At 40.6% G+C, this 18,523-nt stretch overlaps 1 protein-coding gene across 1 annotated transcript in view; it reads right to left on the bottom strand.

The window, feature by feature from the left end:
• Positions 1-335: 335 nt before the first annotated feature.
• Positions 336-18,523, bottom strand: part of LOC122082389 (long chain acyl-CoA synthetase 6, peroxisomal-like) — a 29,733-nt gene continuing 11,545 nt past the window's right edge. Inside the window, exons 17-24 of the mRNA XM_042649922.1 lie at positions 16,079-16,202; positions 15,901-15,987; positions 6,316-6,419; positions 6,099-6,184; positions 1,290-1,376; positions 1,090-1,176; positions 841-996; positions 336-578 (exon numbers count right to left, since the gene is read on the bottom strand). Of these exons, the coding sequence (XP_042505856.1) occupies positions 898-996; positions 1,090-1,176; positions 1,290-1,376; positions 6,099-6,184; positions 6,316-6,419; positions 15,901-15,987; positions 16,079-16,202 (674 nt within the window). The 3' untranslated portion in view covers positions 336-578; positions 841-897. The remainder of the gene's footprint in view (positions 579-840; positions 997-1,089; positions 1,177-1,289; positions 1,377-6,098; positions 6,185-6,315; positions 6,420-15,900; positions 15,988-16,078; positions 16,203-18,523) is intronic.

Genomic DNA, 18,523 nt, shown 5'->3' with positions numbered 1-18,523 from the left:
ATATTCTTTGGTGACCTAAGTTCCCCTTGGTAACCAATCAGTATATGCAGTCGAGCCAAAAAAACATATAGCTGATCTAGAAGATATCCCCCACCCTGCGTTAAGGGTATACCAGTGAACAAAGCTCCCCCAACTGCAAGGTCTGAGGAGGGTCATAATGTACGCAGTCTTACCTGGAGCAATGGAGCAACCTTACCATTGCGCCAAGGTCCCACTTGCATAACTGGTCCAAATGACAATTAACCACAAGATGAACCCAAATCTCACTGAAGTATAAGATTCACCCATCACTGCTCATGTCATGTGTCAACTTTGGGTCCAAGTGAACCATTGCATGTCAAAATCAAGTAATTAGAAACCATAAATTATTGGATGTTCTATAATAATGTTAAAAATGATGGAAATTCTGAAAAACATGGTGGGCTATCCAATTGAGTTAAAACACGAATTTCGACACTCAACCTATACAGTGTGTCCTCCTCCTGTTCAACAGTTCAGATTGCCCCCATTGACTTGTCATGCAGCATAAGAAGAGGCCTGAGTTGCCTTCATAGTTGTGGCCGAGTTTCTTCCTTAACCTGCATTCATATTAGTTTTACTTGCTCAGAACATATAATAACATGAACAATCAAACTTATTTCGACAAAAAGATTTTAAATCTTGAATGGCACTAACACTATTAGCTACCACCTACTTCCCCCTCCACATTATTTTGAAACTTATCAGGTAATGCACTTCAACAAGAGTAGTCAGCTATAGAAAGTTTGATTTTCTTTTGTTTTCCCCCGTTTTTCATCACCTGTCGTGATTTTCATTAACTATGGGATGTGTTTAGAATACCTGTACTGGAAAGCTCGACTTTTATTCTTTATTCCACCATTCACGACAATCTTCAGTTTACAATATTTTCGTAGGTGTAGGGTCGGATGCAGAAAGCTCGGCATACATGTCAGATATTGCTTTGGCAAAGTAAGCCTTCGCTTGAGGTCTCTTTATCTGGAAGATAAAACAAAGAACACAGCACAATTAGCACTTCATTCTAATTAGCTAGTCGTCAATTCTATATCCCAAGGAGAATCAAGATGCTACCTTCAATGTTGGAGTGAGAAGACCATTCTCCACGGAGAATGGTTCTGGCGCTAAAGTGACTGATTTTACAAATTCAAAACCTCTCAACTGCACAGTGGAGAAAGAAGGGAAGATGTTACAAGGGCAAAATTTGGAATGTGTACAAGCAACTGTAAAGAGGGAAGCGGCAGGCAGAGGGAGTATTAGATGAAAGAGGTTACCTGAGCTTCCCTCCCTAGAGCATCCAAGTCAGCAAGGACAGCTGCTCTTGCTCTTGGATCATTGCACAGCTGTCCCAAATCATCATACTGCACACAAGCATCCATTTGTCAGCCATAAAATGGATAACCAGATCATAATCTTTGGTACAAGTAAATCCAAATTAAGGAGTTTCCATTCAAAACACATGGGCAGATGCTTATGCCTATTTAAGCACCAGAATTCAAATGAATGTGAGATACTTATTTGTTATTACTGTCATCTTATTTGCTGTGCAACTCAAAACATACATTAGTCATCATCAAACGTTTATAGAGTGCAGTGTTTGGGGTCCAACGAATACCATTATACTTGTGTCCATAGAGTTACTCCAAATATCAAGTTATGTAACATGTCAGTTAATAAGGTCACTCAGCCACACAATACAACTCAGCCTTATCCCAACTAAATTGGGTCGGCTACATGGATCCGAATAAAAGGCAGCAAAAGAAAAAAAGATGTAAAAAATGGTAAAAACTCACCTAAATGGGGTTGGCTATATGCATGTCTTTCCTTGCTACTACTCCCATGGTCACCCAACCACAGTATATATATGCTAATTTTGTTGGATAAGATAATATGCACGGAAGTAACTTAAGTACTGCTTTTACAATGGTAGAAAATAATTGTTTCACATTATATGCTTTTTCCAAAAAGGACTAGCGAAGTATAAAATATGTGCCACAAAGGTAGTAAACCACCAAAATTTCAGAAGATGGAATGCCAAATAAGATAATTGCATAATTGGAATTCATTTTTTTCTTTAATTTGTAAATAAGATAATTGTATAATTGGAATTACATTTTTTCTTTAATTTGTCCTTGAATATCAAACTCTATCAATATAATAAAAATATCAAATGTTTTCCTCGTTAGATAAGTCGAACAATATAAATTTCCACTCAAAAAGAAGAATGGAATCTTTTACCAAGAACTTTCAGAAGCTGGTTGTGTTAACCTCCTTCACACTCATTCCAGTTTCTAGTTATGGAGAAAAGACACAACACAAAACATATGTTGAACACCTTTCGCATATCTACGATCAGAATTTGATTCAATATCCAATGGATATTTCATCTCAGAATGCAAAATCAGATCATCCAAGGATTTGGATACTATCTCAATTCAAGTTCCATTGACTCCCAATTTCATCAGTCTATAAATACTAAGAATACTCAACACAACAAAGCCTTTCTCCAACTAAATGGGGTCCAGCTACAAGATTCCTCTTTTGCTATTCGAATATCTAGATCATATTAGTTGTTCACCCTATTTAAGCACCCAACCCAAAGCTTAAGCTACTAGGTAGGAGGCCCAACGGGTATATGAAGTCATCCAAGGACCCATAGTTGATGTGGGATTATTCCCAGAACACCCAAAGGCATCCATATTTTATCCAATACTTCTCCAAACATGATTATTGGCCTATCCTTTGTTTTGTTTTGTTTTATTTTATTTTAAATTCCTCTTATCTGCACCATGTCACTCCGTAAAGGTGCACTCAAATGGTTTTCGTTTTACATACCTAAACCACTTCAAACGACTCCCTCTTAACCTATCACCTATTGAAGTGACTGTTAAAGTTACCTCCAATGTGTTTATTTCTTATTTTATCTTTTCTAGTTTGCCACTCATCCACCTCAACATCCTCCTTTCAGCTACACTTGTTTTGTGCATGTTTTGTTTCTTTATCTCCCAATAGAGGGTTGACCTCTGCACAACGGTAAGGTTGCTCCATTGCGACCTAGGAGTCATGGGTTCGAGTCAGGAAACAGGCCCTTCGCAAAGTGGGGGTATGCCCTTTTTGTTGTTTCTTTATCTCCCAACATTCAGCTCCATACAACATAGTTGTTCTTATGTCAAATAAATTATTCTTTGAGCTTTAGTGGAATTATAGAAATAACCTACAATAACACATAAATATTTCTATCTTATGGAGTATAAATTAATACAGAATCTACAATACAAAAAAAAATTATCTAGATCATTACATAGTTATCTGAAACATTAATCATACTTGGAGCATATCATTCTGGCGAGAATACATCAATATCCAAATTAATATTTGATTAATAAACAGATACCTAAAGGTATCCGAAAGCATATCTGATAATCTGGATAAAGATCCAAATAAACAGATAGGAATCCAGATTCTCGATTATCCATTTATTTCCTGAAGTTCAATGATGTATTACTGTTCGCTACCATTTAACCTAAAACCTCTAACTGCTAGGGAAGAGCAGCGTCAATGTATACATTAACACTCCCTTGAACGTGCAGGCCAAGATCCCATGGTCCTTGCACATGGAGCTCACATGGCATTTCTTCGCGCGGCACTGAGTGAGAAGAAATTTTGGCCCTTACCCGATTTTTGCACTTCCCAAGGGTCAAACACTCGACCTCCCTGCTCTAATACCATGTTCTCTACTGTTTCACCTAAAAACTCAAACGGTTAGGGAAGGGCAACATCAATGTATGCATTAACAATTACAATCAGAAAACATAAGCTACTATTTGAAAATAAATAAACATCTCCAGCTAAACTCCACATATATGAGGTCAGTTGCCAGTTCCGTTATTCTGCCCTATCCAGGGACATTCTGATGGGGACATCCACGTATACCAGCGGCGTAGGCGCAAGACCCAGCCACATATGCATTCCATTTGGCTGGAGGAAAGCTAGAAGAAAGAAGAAGAAAGAAGGAAAGAGAGGGAGTCGAACCAGCCTTCCCAGCGCTGGGTTCGACCCCCCTTTCCTCCCAATCAGTAGATCCCTATGGACCCCACCAGATTCTATTTTATTTAGTACTTTACTTTAATTCATAGTATTACTTAACTGTTTTGAATAATTAGGAAACTAGGTATTTCTTTCTATTGGTCTATTAGGTAGTTTATTATTTCAGTGATTGAATTTCTAAATAACTCTTTATTTTTGGTAATTTTATTCTTTATATGTGTAAGGCCATTGGCCATCTTTTAGTTAGTTAATGAAAATTATTGAAAGAAGAACAGCTCATGTCTCTCCCTCTCACGGTTTCCCATCTCTCTCTCATTTCTCATTCTCGCCTCCCTCTCTCTTTCTCGAATTTTCTCCCTCACTTTCTCGACTTTCATCTCTCTCTCTTTGCTGTTTCTGTGTCTCTCTATTGCTGCTGCACTGTTGCAGTCACTATTCACAGTAACTGGAATCACCTCCATCGAATAGAACCCAACTGGGTTGCTGCTGAGTTCCACATCGACAAGCTGGACTGCTGCAGAGCATTATATCATCAAGCTGAATCTTTCCCTTCGTCAAATAAGGTGGACTGCATCTCTTTATTTTGGAGGACCTTGGCTTCTTTTCTCCTCAGATTTAGGACAGCAAGAAGGTAAGTAAAACCCCCTCTGTTCCACATCCATTGACTACCTATTATCCTCATTATCTCCCCCATTGAAACCTGAAATTATTCTTGGTTTTTTCAAGCCATCTATTTACTGTTATCCTAAAAAAAAATCCCTGCTGTTTTACCTTATTAGTTGGCTGATTTTAGAGAACTGCGTGGGTTGCTTATTATGCTTAGTGTCTTGATTGATTTGTGCTAAACCTAACACTATTTGCTGCCACGTTCCCTTCCCCATATTCCCATTTGACGCTTGGGTAGTTTAAGTGTTTTTCATGCTTAGATTATTATTGACCGTTGCTGCCCTGTTAATTAGTCTATTATCTTGCATGTTAAATCTGTACTTTGATGAGCAATTTTGAACCCAACCCAATTCAAGACCTATTGAGTATTCCTTCTTCTAGTGGATTGACCCCTTGTAGGAAACCTAGTTGTCTAGGCATCCTCCTTACGTCACATTCTTTATGAAATTAGAAGTAATTGGTCTTCCTAACTACCTCAACCTTCATGCAGGGCAACACAAAAAGGAAAGCGAGTATATAACTTGGTAGAGCTGTTATCAAGTATCTCATATAGGAAAAGGTAAGGAAACAAAGAAACATATACCAAACCTTTGGATGGAGATTGACCACCCAATGGGCTTAATGGAGTCTCACCATAAAATGTTACAATCTCATCCGGAAAAAGAAACAAGTTGCAAAGAAATTTTTCATTTTCATTTCAAGTAAAAGCCAATAGCTGGCTTCTAATAGAGAAGACTGGGTTGCCTTAGGCAAGAAACCCAACCTGCCTACAAGAAACAGATGAATAACTCCATATCAAAATAATATCATTTAAATCATGCACCCAAAAATAAATTAAAACAGAATTACCGACAAGGAGAAGGAAATTCATTTGAGATGGTTCAGAATGTGTTACAAAGACCAAGAAATGCACCACCTAGAAAGAGTGACATGGTGCTTTTAGGATGGGTTAAAATGACAAGCATAAGCCTGAAGATGAGCTCGGTGATGAGGTGAGAAGAATGACCAATGCTGACTTAATAGCAGCCATGGAAAATGAGTCAAATGTTGGCATAGGATTCTCTTCGCAGTCCTAATTAGTTGGGAGAAAGCTTATTTGTTGTATTAGTTCATGCTTTGTACATTGGTATAATGCTCAATAATACAATTCAGAAGATCGCTAATTGCAAAAAAACCAATATAACTGCTTACTATAGCATGTACCTTCACTGCTTTAACTTGTCAGTAAAAAGAGATGGGGGAAAAGCCTGTCTATTGGCTTCACTAAACACTACACTTCCTTCCCTCGTCATGCAATGAAACTTGTATCCAAATCAATACAAAAATTATAAGCATATAATCAAATCGAAGTAACCAAGTAATAGTACCACCTTTATGTTAGCAGAAGTAGCCCAAGCCTTCAAAATATCTGGCTCCACTGAAATAATCGCTACTAAGGAGGAGTTCAAACTATCACCTATCACCAAGAAACCATCAGCGAGTCAGCAAGGTCACTGATAGCCAATGAAGGAGACCCTTTCCTTTTACCCTTTTTTTTGTGGTTTGGTGGAGTGGGGGGTTGGGGGGTGTTGGATTCAAATTCCTTACCATATACAAAACACTGGGCAACAAATTTGCACTTGGCATATACGTTCTCAATCTTCTCTGGTGCTATATACTCACCTTGAGCCAACTTAAAAATATTCTTTTTCCTGTCACAATTCCAGAAGATCTCTTCAGTATAATGTTGGAACATTCTCAAAATGGTTTATGCTATAGGAATTTATTAAATAAATGGAAAATATCATTCCTTCAATTAATTTAAAATTTTATGAAAAGGCCACCATACTTTATGAGGCCTGTAAATGTTGAAACAAAGCAAGACAAAAATATATATATATATATATATCAAATCAAATCAAAAAAAGAGAGGGAAAATTACTCCCTCCCCTAGACTTTGCTCGAATGACATTTTTACACCCATTGTTTCAGCAATTACACCCCCTCCCCTACGTTTTGAAGATTCTAACAAGAAGACCCAGTCCATTAGTGCCCGTTAGATTGAATCTGTTAGATGATGATTTAATCTAAAACTAAACCATTTAATACCCAAAATACCCTTACTATAGGGTGATTTTACCTCTATACCCTTCTGTTCATCTTCAACCCAAACATCCCCAATCCGAGATCTGTTCCGGTGAATTGATTGTCTTGTAAGTAAAGAAAGTAAAGTTGCTCGGAGTTTGACAAATAACGACGCAATCTCACCAGAGATGTTTCCAGACTAGACAATGGCTTTTACATGGTGAAGACCTATTATGGAGCTCGGGAAAAAACCAGAGAATCAGTTTTCATTGAGGAAGAGTGACTTGAGATTGACGAGGCCAGAGAGGTTGGGGATTTCACTGGAGGTTGAGATTTTCTTCAAAGCTCAACACACAGAGCTGATTGAGTGGGTTTAAGCTCTTCTCGTATGTGTTTCTCTTTCTCTCTCTGCCCTGTATTTGTTTTCTTTTCTCATTGCCTTATTGATTAAAACCATCACATCTAAACTTTCTTCAGATCAGATCTCGTTTACTTTACCCTTCTGGTTTTCCTTAAACCAATCAACATGATAAAATACCTCCATTGAAAACCCACCAAACAGTCCCTATCAACCCTTTTTTCACATCTGTACGATAACTTCAAACAAAGTGACACACACATTGAGCGACAAACGATCACCAACTCTGCTCTCAAATTGTCCCAAAACCCTAGATTTCATCTACCATTTAAGCAAGAGAGAGAGAGCTCCAGTGCGGAAGCTCTAATTCATCAGTGAAGGACACTAATTCTACATTATTTCTCGAGTTTCTTGCTCGCAAAACTCAAACAGATTTGAGTTAATTTCATGTGAACTGAAATCAGATGTTACAGACTAGAAAATTCTTAAAGAACTGAGCAAATAAAAAAAATATATAAATAAAAATCTTTTGGGGTCTCCCTTGGGCCTTGGACTTGTCAAAGCTCTTAGCTTAGAAAAGCTTGATGAACATGGGATCCAAATTAAACCCAGATCAGCTTCGAGATGATCAATGATGCTTCAACAGAAAAGAAACCAGAAATTGATCACCATAACCACAATGAGAGACTGAAACAAGATCAAAACAAGCTTTTCTCTAGCAGCAAGAGCACAGAAGAAACAGAAACTATAAATTATCGGATCTATGAAATGGGTTCCAACGATTCTGATAATGTGAGAGAGAGAAAAAGGCCATTGAAGAGGTTATAACTGAGCAACACAGACTGCAACTCCGATAACAGCCCGGTCGCCAGCAGAATATTGTTGCTGAAATTGTTGGAACCGAGGTTGAGAAATTGGATACAAGAGAGCTTATCGACGTTGACAGGAAATTTTCCAAAGAATAAGTTTTTGAGAGGTTGATGTGGTTGAGATTGGTGCAGTTGTAGGCTCTGGCACAGATCCCTAATTTTTTCACAAAAAACGAAGTTCTTTTTTTTTTTTGGATGAATAAATAGTTCATTACCAAGAGGGAAAAGAATATACAAGGGAAAAAGGGGGGGGGAAGGACCAAAAGGAACAAACCCAAAGGGCCCGGAAGGGCTAAGCCCTAGACAACCTAGCCAAGGGGAACATCAATTGTGGGGGGGCGGGGGGATGGTAGTGGCAGGGAGGCCCCAAGAGACAACAATGAGTATGTTCCTTGGGGTGTCACGAACCGGGCCAATACACTGAGATCTGAGTCTGGAAGTAACATCAAAATAGATGGCTTTCTAAATCCCTTCGAAGGAACGGGAATTGGGGTCCATCTACGAAGGTTACGTTCCATCCAAAGATGATTGATGGTGGTGCAAAAGGCAAGCTTTCCAATTGTGTCGCAAATGGTGGAGGCACTAAAGATCATGTCAATCCAGATCCATTCCCGAGGGAGGGGGAGAATGGGACGGGGGAAGGCCAACATGTGCAGAGAATCTTTTTCCAAATGAAGGAAGAAAAAAGGCAAGAGAATAAAAGATGGTCAACATCTTCCGTACCATTCCAGCACAAACAACAGGAGGTGGGAACCTAGATGTGGCGGTGATTGAGGAAGGTCTACGTAGGGAGGCAGTAGGAAAGGGCTCGCCAGGCGGTGAAACTATGGCAAGGGATGTGCCCTTTAAATCAGATGATGTTCCTCCAGGGAATAAGAGGGTCTTTGGAGTGAATGAAGTTCCAAGCAGAGGCGGAAGAGAATAAGGAGGGCGTCCAATTAACTGTATATTGAAATCCTCTGTGGCAGGGAGGGAGGGAGGGAGGGAGGACCAAAGGTCCGCCAAGGGGGAAGGGAGAGGAGGGGGGACCAGCCATTGTGCGAAAGGATGGAGGCCACCGTAGCAGAGTGAATAGAACCAGAGGAAGAGATGATCCTAGGGGAGACCAAGGGCATCAGGATGCCAGAAGGGTGCTAGGGGTCAAACCAGAGCGAAGTAGGAGCCGTTACCAATAGTGCAAGAAGTGGCAGAAAGTGCCAGGGGCCTGGACTTGAGGATACCATGCCAGCTCCAAGAAGCATCAGGAGAAGGGGTGACACTCCAAATGGATTCATTTTTAAGAGGGACAGTAAATCCATGAGACCCAAATGTTGTGCTGCTTGGAAACAATCTTCCAGATGAGCTTGAGGATAGCAGTGGAATTAACGTCCTTAATTTTACGGAGACCTAGGCCACCTTCAACTTTGGGACAGAAAGCTTTAGACCAGCTCATGGGGTGGAGGAATCTGGTGGCTTCAGATCCTTTCCAAAGGAAGGCACAGAGGAGGGAGTCAATGGCCTTGCAAGTGGAAGTAGGGAGAAGGAAGATACCCGACCAATAAAGGTAAAGGAATTGGAGGACTGATTGAATAAGGACGAGGCGACCACTATAGGAAAGCAACTTACCTTCCAGGGGTGGGTGAAGCCTTTTCCTAATGGAATCAATGCTGGGGGAGCAATGGTGAGAGGAGAGACGAGAGGAAATGAGGGGGAGGCCAAGGTATCAGACAGGGAGGGATCCCAGAGAGAAACCAAAGATGGCCAAAAGCTGAGCTTGGCGCGCATCAAAGACACTCGAGAGAATGAGGTTGGATTTGAGGAAGTTGATTTTTAGGCCAGAGAGGGGACTCAAAAAGGTGAAAGGAGGTCATAATGTTGGTGATAAAGGCGGGATCAGTTTTAAAGAAGATCATGAGATCATCAGCAAAAGTCAAGTGGGTTAGCAAAAGCGCTCTACATTTGGGGATGGGGGAGATAAGGTGCTGGTCAGTGGAGGATTGGATCGAGTAGGAGAGGACTTCGAGAGCCAAGAAAAAGAGGAAAGGAGAGAGGGGGCATCCCTTCCAAATGCCCACCGCGGAGGAGAAATAGCCCGCCAGACTACCATTGGTGAGGACAGAGAAGCGGTGGGTGGAAATACAAGAGCGAACGCAATGAACAAAGGACGACGGGAAGGACATTTGGAGGACATTGAAGATGAAATCCCAATGGATAGAATCGAACTCCATGTGGATGTCAATCTTCATGAGGGAAGAGGGGGAGTAGGATTTGCGGTTGAAGCCTCTGACTATCTCTTGGCAAAGGATGATGTTGTCAGAGATGCTTCTACCAGCAATGAAGGCAGATTGGTTTGGACTAACAAGGGAATCAATAACCTTTTGGATCCTATTGGCGAGGATCTTAGCAATGAATTTGTAGAGAAGATTGCAGAGGGAGATGGGTCTGAAATTAGACATGTATTGGGCATCATCCTTCTTGGGAATGAGGCAGAGGAAGGAGTGGTTGATGCCAGAGATTTGGGAGGGGTTGAGGAAGAAGCTACGGATGGCAAAGATGAGATCATCCCGAATGATATGCTAGCAGGTGGAAAAGAATCCCATGTTGAAGCCATCTGGACCAGGAGCTTTGTTAACTTTATGGTGGAGGACAACGGAGAGGATCTTATCATCCGAGGGGATGGCTTGAAGGGATGGGATGAGGTGATCAGGAATGAATTTGTTAAGGATGTTGGGGGGAGGGGCGATGAAGGGATGGGGTGGGGGTTGAAGAGGTCATTAAAATACGAGACCGCTTCAGCTTTGATATCCGAGGGGGAGAGAAGCTCAGTGCCAGAACAGGAGATGAGCTTGAGAATGGAATTGGCATTGATGCGGGCTTTGAGACAGCAGTGGAAGTAAGCCGAGTTGGAGTCTCCAAGCTCAAGCCATTTAATCCTAGATTTCTAACGGAGAAAGGATTCTTCCTGGGCAAAGCGAGAAGAAAGATCAAGGGCAGCCATCTTTTCTTTCTCAGCTAGGGAGGAGTTGAGAGGATCAAGCTGGAGCCTAGACTAGATGAGGTCAAGTTTTGCTTGGTAGGAAGAGATCTGATCAGAGATATTGCCAAAAGTATCCGAGTTCCAGAATTTAAGGCCGCTTTGACATTCTTTAGCTTTTTTACAAAAGCAATGAGAGGAGAGGAAGAGACATGGGTGGGAATGGGGTGTCTCTAACCAAGGGAAGGAATCCCTCATGATGGGACCACATGTCAAAGTACTTGAAAGGCTTGGGACCAAAGGAGATGTGGGCCTGAACAAAGAGGGAAATGGGAGAGTGATCAGAGATGCCAGGGAGGTCAAAGCTAGTATGGGATTCAGGGAAGGAGGTAAGCCAAGTCTCATTGATAAGGAGACGGTCAAGCTTACAAGCCACCCTATCATGTCCACTACGGCGGTTATGCCAAGTTAACTTAGAGCCAGACCATCGAAGATCATCCATCCCAATATCCTCAATACACTCATTGAAGATCATCCATCCCATTATCCTCAAGTGAACTTAAAGGTTAAAATGGTCTTTTTTGTTTTAAAACGAACTGTAGACTACCATTGTTAGATGCAAGGGAGGGGGTGTGTAATTTCTGAAACAATGTGATGTAGATAAGTCACTTGGGCTTATTTTATTGCAAATAAGCCTTGGATTGTGTTATGTATGTGTTGGGCCTTTGATCCCATGGGTTTTCTTTGAAATGGGCCACTTTAATAGGCCTAAAATATGGGTAAAAGGTAGAAAAACGGAATTTTATTCATTAGTTTAATTAGTTGCTATTTAATTCAATAAATGCCTATTAGGCCATTAGTTGGCTGTAAAGTCCTATATGGACTATTAGTTAGTTAGTCCTACTCCATATTGGAGTCATAAAGTCAAGTCCTAGTCCTATTTTGAATACCTAGTTGCAGTAGGAGTGTCTAGTCCTATTGGGAAACTAGCTCCTAGTTGTAGTAGGAGTATTCATTATTGGACAAATTTGCATTTATGAAAGAAAGTTTGCAACTAAATGCTTAGAGCAGCTGAGATAGCTGTGGGTGAGAAGCCCAGGCTGAGATAGCCACTTCCTTTATTCTCTTTCACCCTTCTCAACCCCCTATCTGTTTTATTCTTCTTTTTTATTTGCTGTAACATTCAAGAGGTATAGTTTAGATTTTGATAAAAGTCTCCAGAAATCATAACCGATCAGCAATCCTAGTGGGAATAGGAGAGAGATCGATCTCCTCTCTCTCTCTTCTGTACTCTGTTCAGCCAGGTCTTCAATCAGGGCCAGGCCTCATAAGGGTCCCACGATCCTTACCTAGTCACTGTTGGAAGCATTTAGCTGCTGTTCTTGAAGGTTCTTCTCAATTTTTTCTCCTAGGTCAGAAAATCAAGAAAGCTTGTAACTTCACAACCAGCCGTTAGAATCCTCTCAACTTTGGGGGTTTTTGTACCCTCCCTAGGGACTATCTACGTCCAAGAGTGCAACTCAATCGGACTCCTACAACCCTGGCCGCACCTCTCTCTCTCTCTCTCTCTAGCTCTATAACAGGTCTTTCTTTCTCCTATCGGGTTAGGTTTTGGGCTGGTTTTGCTCCTATATGGGTATTGTATCCTTGGGGATTTATTTGATGGTATTATTTCTTTGTTTCTTACTCCTATTTGTATTGTTTGGGGTTATAAACTGCGGAGTTAGTTACTTGTAATCTACTCCTGCATTACAATGGGTGTAAAGATTTAATTCGAGCAAAGTCCAGGGGAGGGTGGCGTAATTTTTCCAGAAAAAATTTACAGCCCCTTTTGATCTCTTTAGTAGATAAAACTATATGATCATTTCTCCTTGGCTTGCCATGCTACCCCGTAAGAAGGCAGAGGGTAATATGCTTAAAGCCCTTTTATCTCTCATGGCAAAGACTTAAAGTTACTACATCTGGGAAGGACCAAAGAAACTCCTACCTTGAGTCCCATGAGATTGATGACACATAATTAATAAGTCACTCCCAATACAAGTTTCCCTTGGAAGCCTCTTTCAATACATTTTTCTTCTCTTCCTCAAAGCTAAGAGTTTCTAGAAGTCCTACCATGTGTGATGTCAACTTCATAGATTCATAACTTACCATGGCAAACCTAAGAATTAGAAAAACAAGACACTTCACATGACTGACAGACTGACACCCCAAAAGTCTTTGTGTATGACAGCCCTCCAAGTATAAAAAAAGTGTCAAACCCAAAATAACTATTTCCTACAACAGTAATCTATAATGGGCAGATAGGACCCAAAAACTAACCGTTTTCACTGGCAGTAATCTTTGCATCCATGGACTGAAATCATCATGACGTGGAAGCATCAAGGGGACCTAAGATCCTTTATTCTAAGACAAAGGGTAGGAACCCATTCTACACCAACACATTGTAGATCTTTAAATCCTACTGGCACAAAAGGTCACTCATGCTTGATTTGTGATGGGAACCTCAAAATAACCAGAAAATGAATGAAGAGCTACATCACATAAAACTTACTTTGTGCAAATCATTTTCCTCTACTATTTTCGTGGGTTGGATTTTATTTAATTTGACTCAAGTTTATTTTGTAATTTGCTTTAGTTAATAAGCCCAACCAAGCTGTCCTCTTACCATCGCTCCCAATCCTAGATCTTATGTGCAAGATGTTCCAATTTTGGAATGCCAAGCTACTATCATATGTTGGTCGGCTTGAATTGATCAGATCAGTGCTCAAGTCCTCCTACATCTATTGGTTGGGTATTTTTGGGTTCCCCCAATCTACCATCAAGCATTCTTCAGTTGATTGGGTTGATTCTAGGCATCTCCATAATGACTCCATTTGGATTGCCCCCTCCTCTTCAGATGCTTCTTGGGGTTTGGAGAAAGATCTTGAAATTCAAATTGCCTTTGGGTCATTAAATGCCTTACTAATGATGGAAATGACACTTGCCTTTGGTTAGACCACTGGCACCGCCATCGGATTCTCATCCACTCCATTGGTGACAAATCTAGAAATAGTTCTGGCTATGACACGCTGGCCATGGTCTCAGACATTCCTTGCTTTGACAGTTGGGTCCCTTTTCCTTTTCTTGCCTCCCTCTTGTTGGACATCTGGGACCCTCTGTTGGCCATCAATAGAAAGACCCAGAGGGAGTGGCGATCTTGTTGTTTGGACTGCTTCCTCCTCAGGCCAGTTCTGTTCCAAGTTCGCTTGGGACCTCATCCGTGGTTGGGCCCATCATTTTTTGGTGCAAATTGTTTGGTTCAAGACGCACATTCCCCATCACAGCCACTGTCTGGTGGGCCCTTACCCAATCCCTTTCTATGCAATCTTTCCTCATTCATGGGCAGATTCTAGCCTCCTCCATTTGCTGCCTCTACTAGAATTCCCATGAAAATGTGGAGCACCTCTTCTTCACTTGCCCCTTCTCTGTTTGGAAGGGGCTTCTCACCAAATGCCGGCCTTAGAGGAGAGGAATCCTGCCCTTTGATTGAGAATGGAATTGGGTGGATATGACCTTTTCCTGAAACTCCAGCTGTGAGATAGTGGGTAAGCTCGCCTTTGGCACTATCATTTGCTATATTTGGATGGAGTGTAACCTCAAGAGATGGACCTCTAGCTCTGAATCCTTCCAGCTGACTTGGAACACCATTTCCTTGGACAATAGAAGCAAGTTATTTGTGGACTCCTCCCGATGCATTGAATCCCCAAGGAACAGGCATCTTGTTGATTCCTAGGAGCTCCCCATTTCTTTGTACCTTCCCAGTTTCCCTCGACTTTGCTTTGTATTATTTCTCTTCTTCTCCCCTGCCTTTCTTGGGGAGTTCTTGCATCCTTTACCCCTTCATAATATAATTCATTATTCACCCCCCCAAAAAAAAAAATCAGATTTCACTTAGTTTTTAAGTTTCTTTTAACAAATATTTTAAGTTGTGGCCTCTTTGCAAAGCGGGAGTAAGTCTGTACATTATGACCCTCCCTAGACCCCGCAGCGGCGGGAGCCTTGTGCACTGGGTACACCCTTCTTTACTTCAGTTAAATAGTGGTCCAGTTGTGGGAAAAAAGAAATCACGAAGGAGACCTGGTTTTAATAGTTTAAAGATCAAACAATATTAGCAGCTAAGATAGCCTGATGTATGATAGAAAATAGAACTGCAGAGATCTACGGGGCAGATCGAGATGCAAGAAAAGTGGATTGATGCAGTTCAAATAGGTGTAGTAGCACAACAGATCAATGGGTTTGAACTTTGAACAAGCAGCAGACTTCTGGGATTTCTAATTGAAGATTGAGATCTGAAAGGTGTTGTTATTGAACTTATTTAAGATTTATCTACAAGCATCCCCACAAACTAAATTGATGTAATGAATCTTCATTACTGACCTTGGCTTGAATTTGGAATTTGGAAGTAACATTTCCAAAAATTGAGATATTTATGCCACTTGCCTTTGAGGTTATTTTTGGAAGATCAAAAATTGTTCTTCATGATTTAATGTCATTGAAAGCTTTGCCAGTTGCCTTTCCAATGGGACCAAGATATCTCGACTCCAAGTTGTATAGAGAGAGTAATGACCAATTAAACAATGGAGTTGCATGGACCCTGGACCCGTTTACTGGTTCTGAGGCCTCAAAACCAAGATGGTCCTCATAAATACTTACACATACATGTTCTCTATGCTAGTTATGCTCCTCATGTACTTTAACAATGTAGCACGCACGCCACCTTTTGGTTTGCAATGCAACCATAGACGAGCCAAAGACATGGGGGCTGAAATTTTCATTATTGCTTGTCAAATGGTCATTTACTAACCTAATATGACAAGCCTGTAAATTCCAATTCATCTTATAACCTTACAAGTTACAATGATTATCACAAGAAAGTTTCCTGATCTCACCTATCAATGATCTTCAGGCGCCCCCCAGGTAACCACAACCCTATATCTCCAGTATGCAGCCAATAATCCTCATCAATTATTTCTTTCCTGTCCAATATGACGGAATCGTTAGGTACATCCAGTTGTTAATTTAAAAAAATTATAGCAATAATAAGAATTTGCAGTGTAAAGAGAATACGTCTGCACTTCGTCTTTATAGTATCCTTGGAAAACAATGGGACCCCTGATACAGATCTCACCGCGAGGATAGGGCTGATCCTCAGAAGTATAGTTCATCTCTGGAACATCTACGAGCTTTACTTCTGAAAGAAGTGAAAAACAAAGAAGAAAAGCATCAACAGAGTAAGAGAAAACAATGGCAGAGCAGAAAATTTTAGTTATCAGAAACTGAAAAACCCAGATTCTTAGTTCAATTTTCAGCAAAACTCTTATGCATTCCATTGACTATCCACATATCTCAAACTTTTTAAGATCCCTACTTCATAATGATACAGGATGAAAGGATTCTCATGTTCTAGTCATCTACATCACCTGGGTCAGGTTATACCTTGGACTACTAGAAGGGACACAGCACATAGTATAGGCTCAGTTTCCATGTCAATCAAACATGTTACAGCTCTACCTAATTACTTCTTAACAAAATACTATTCTAAAATTTGAAAAAAGAAGATTCTATCCACTCTCCCCATGCATATGGTCAAATGTCCACAGCCCAGTGCTGCTGTCTCATATTGGCTAAGCACATTATTAGCATACTAAAAATTTCTTAGCCAATTATTGCTATACGCCCAAGCTATGGTGACAAATCCATTTTTGGATAATCATGAAGTTCCTAAAACAAGCCAAGTTTGTGCATCTATGAGAACTAAACGTCAAGTAAAATCATTATAAGCTAATTCCTCAATGTTCCGATTTTATTGTTTCACTAGGTGATGCAGATACGGCTGCCCTTACCTGGTTAGACCAGCATGACCGGCTTTGGAAGTCAAGAGCCACGAAGAACCGGTCTAGCCCGGGGTTTTGGTCCAACAAGGGTTGGAAATAAAATTAATAGTTTACTTAGTATTTTATTTCATGTTTTTATTTTCCAAACTTGAACGTAGGAGTAGGAATTATTTCCTTGCTTTGGTTTCCTTTTTTATAGTTGTTTCCTAGTTTAGGCTAGTTTCCAATTCGGTTGAGTTTCTAATTTCATATTCCTATTTTCCTATATATTAGTTGTAATCGATTGAAGACTTAGAGTGATTTTGATTATTGAATGAATATGTTGAGTTTGTGCACTAGTGAAGTGTGTGATTCTCCTTTTTCCCCTTCTTCCCTCAGGATTCTCCACCAACTTGGTATCAGAGCCGAAGGATCTCCATCCCCTTTCTTCCTTCCATCTCTCTTTTCTCCATTCCCATTCTCTGTTCTGTTCCAACAGAGACTGAGAACCAAAAAAAAAAATCGATTCTATTGGACAGAATCGACCCCTCGGTTTTCACCGCCCCTCCCCCTCTTCCTTCTAACTTTCGTGGTCTAGTCCCTTTTCTAGGGTCCGACAGCAGCAAAAGAAAAAAAAAGAAGTCGACGAAGAAGAAGGAAAGTCTAGAAGAGAGAGAGATAGAAGCCAGAAGAAGAACAGAAGAAAGAATACAGAAGAAGAACAGAAGAAAAGAAGCAGAGAAGAAAAGAAGAAGAAGAAGAAGTAGAAGCAGAAGAGAAGAGAAGAGAGAAGCTAAAAAAAAAAAAAGAGAGAAGATGAGAAGAAGACGGAACAGAATCAGAAGAAGATGAAGCAAGGAGAGAGGTAGAACTGTACCTGGTTTCTGGTTCGAAACCCTTCCTTGATCGACGACCTTCTGTTGCATCTCATCTCCAAGTCGATCTCCCTAAAACTCCATCACAATTCACGCCTCCTCCAAAAGTTCCGTTGTTGCTTCGATCGTCTATTGCTAGAGAAACCTGCTGATAACCATCGTTGCTGGTTTCATCTCCAAGGAGAGAGCTCCATTGGAGGTTTACGGTGAAACCCTCAACCCATGATTTCCATTTTATTCTTTTTTTTTTCTTATTATCTGTCTATTTCCTAGAATACCCCTCCCTTTCTCCATTATTCCCCTTTTTGTCCCATATTTTTTTTATTTCCAATTAAACCCCTGCCCCACACATGACGTGACACACCCTTTTGCGGTTTAATTTGAACTTCCAAAAAAAAAAATACAATTTTGCCCCAAAAAGAAGTTATTTACTATTCTGCCCCTGCCCTTTAAGCCTCCAGTTATTTACTATTCTACCATTATTCTTTGAGTGCTATTTTGTTAATCATCACCATGATAGCCAATAGTGAAGTTGTTCAACAGCTGAATTCTTATAAAGGAGAAATTGATACAAAATTTGATGCTCTCACTAACATGGTCACGTCCCTAAAAACAATGGTGGAATCTATGCAAGTTTCTATTGATCGTTTGGTGGTAGCAGATAAAGGAAAGAGTCTCATTCAATCTAGGGATTCTTCCAATATCACTCCACAAGATCCGTCAGTAACACTACCACCACCACCACATCATACACCACCACCACCATATGGGACTGGTAGACATGATGATAGAGCAGAAAGAGCAGCAAAATTGGATGTCCTTGA

The sequence above is a fragment of the Macadamia integrifolia genome, chromosome 1 (assembly GCF_013358625.1).
Source record: "Macadamia integrifolia cultivar HAES 741 chromosome 1, SCU_Mint_v3, whole genome shotgun sequence".
In the NCBI taxonomy this organism is placed as follows: domain Eukaryota; kingdom Viridiplantae; phylum Streptophyta; class Magnoliopsida; order Proteales; family Proteaceae; genus Macadamia; species Macadamia integrifolia.
The sequence above is the reverse complement of the archived record's forward strand: the minus strand, read 5'-3'. Positions and strand labels throughout refer to the sequence as shown.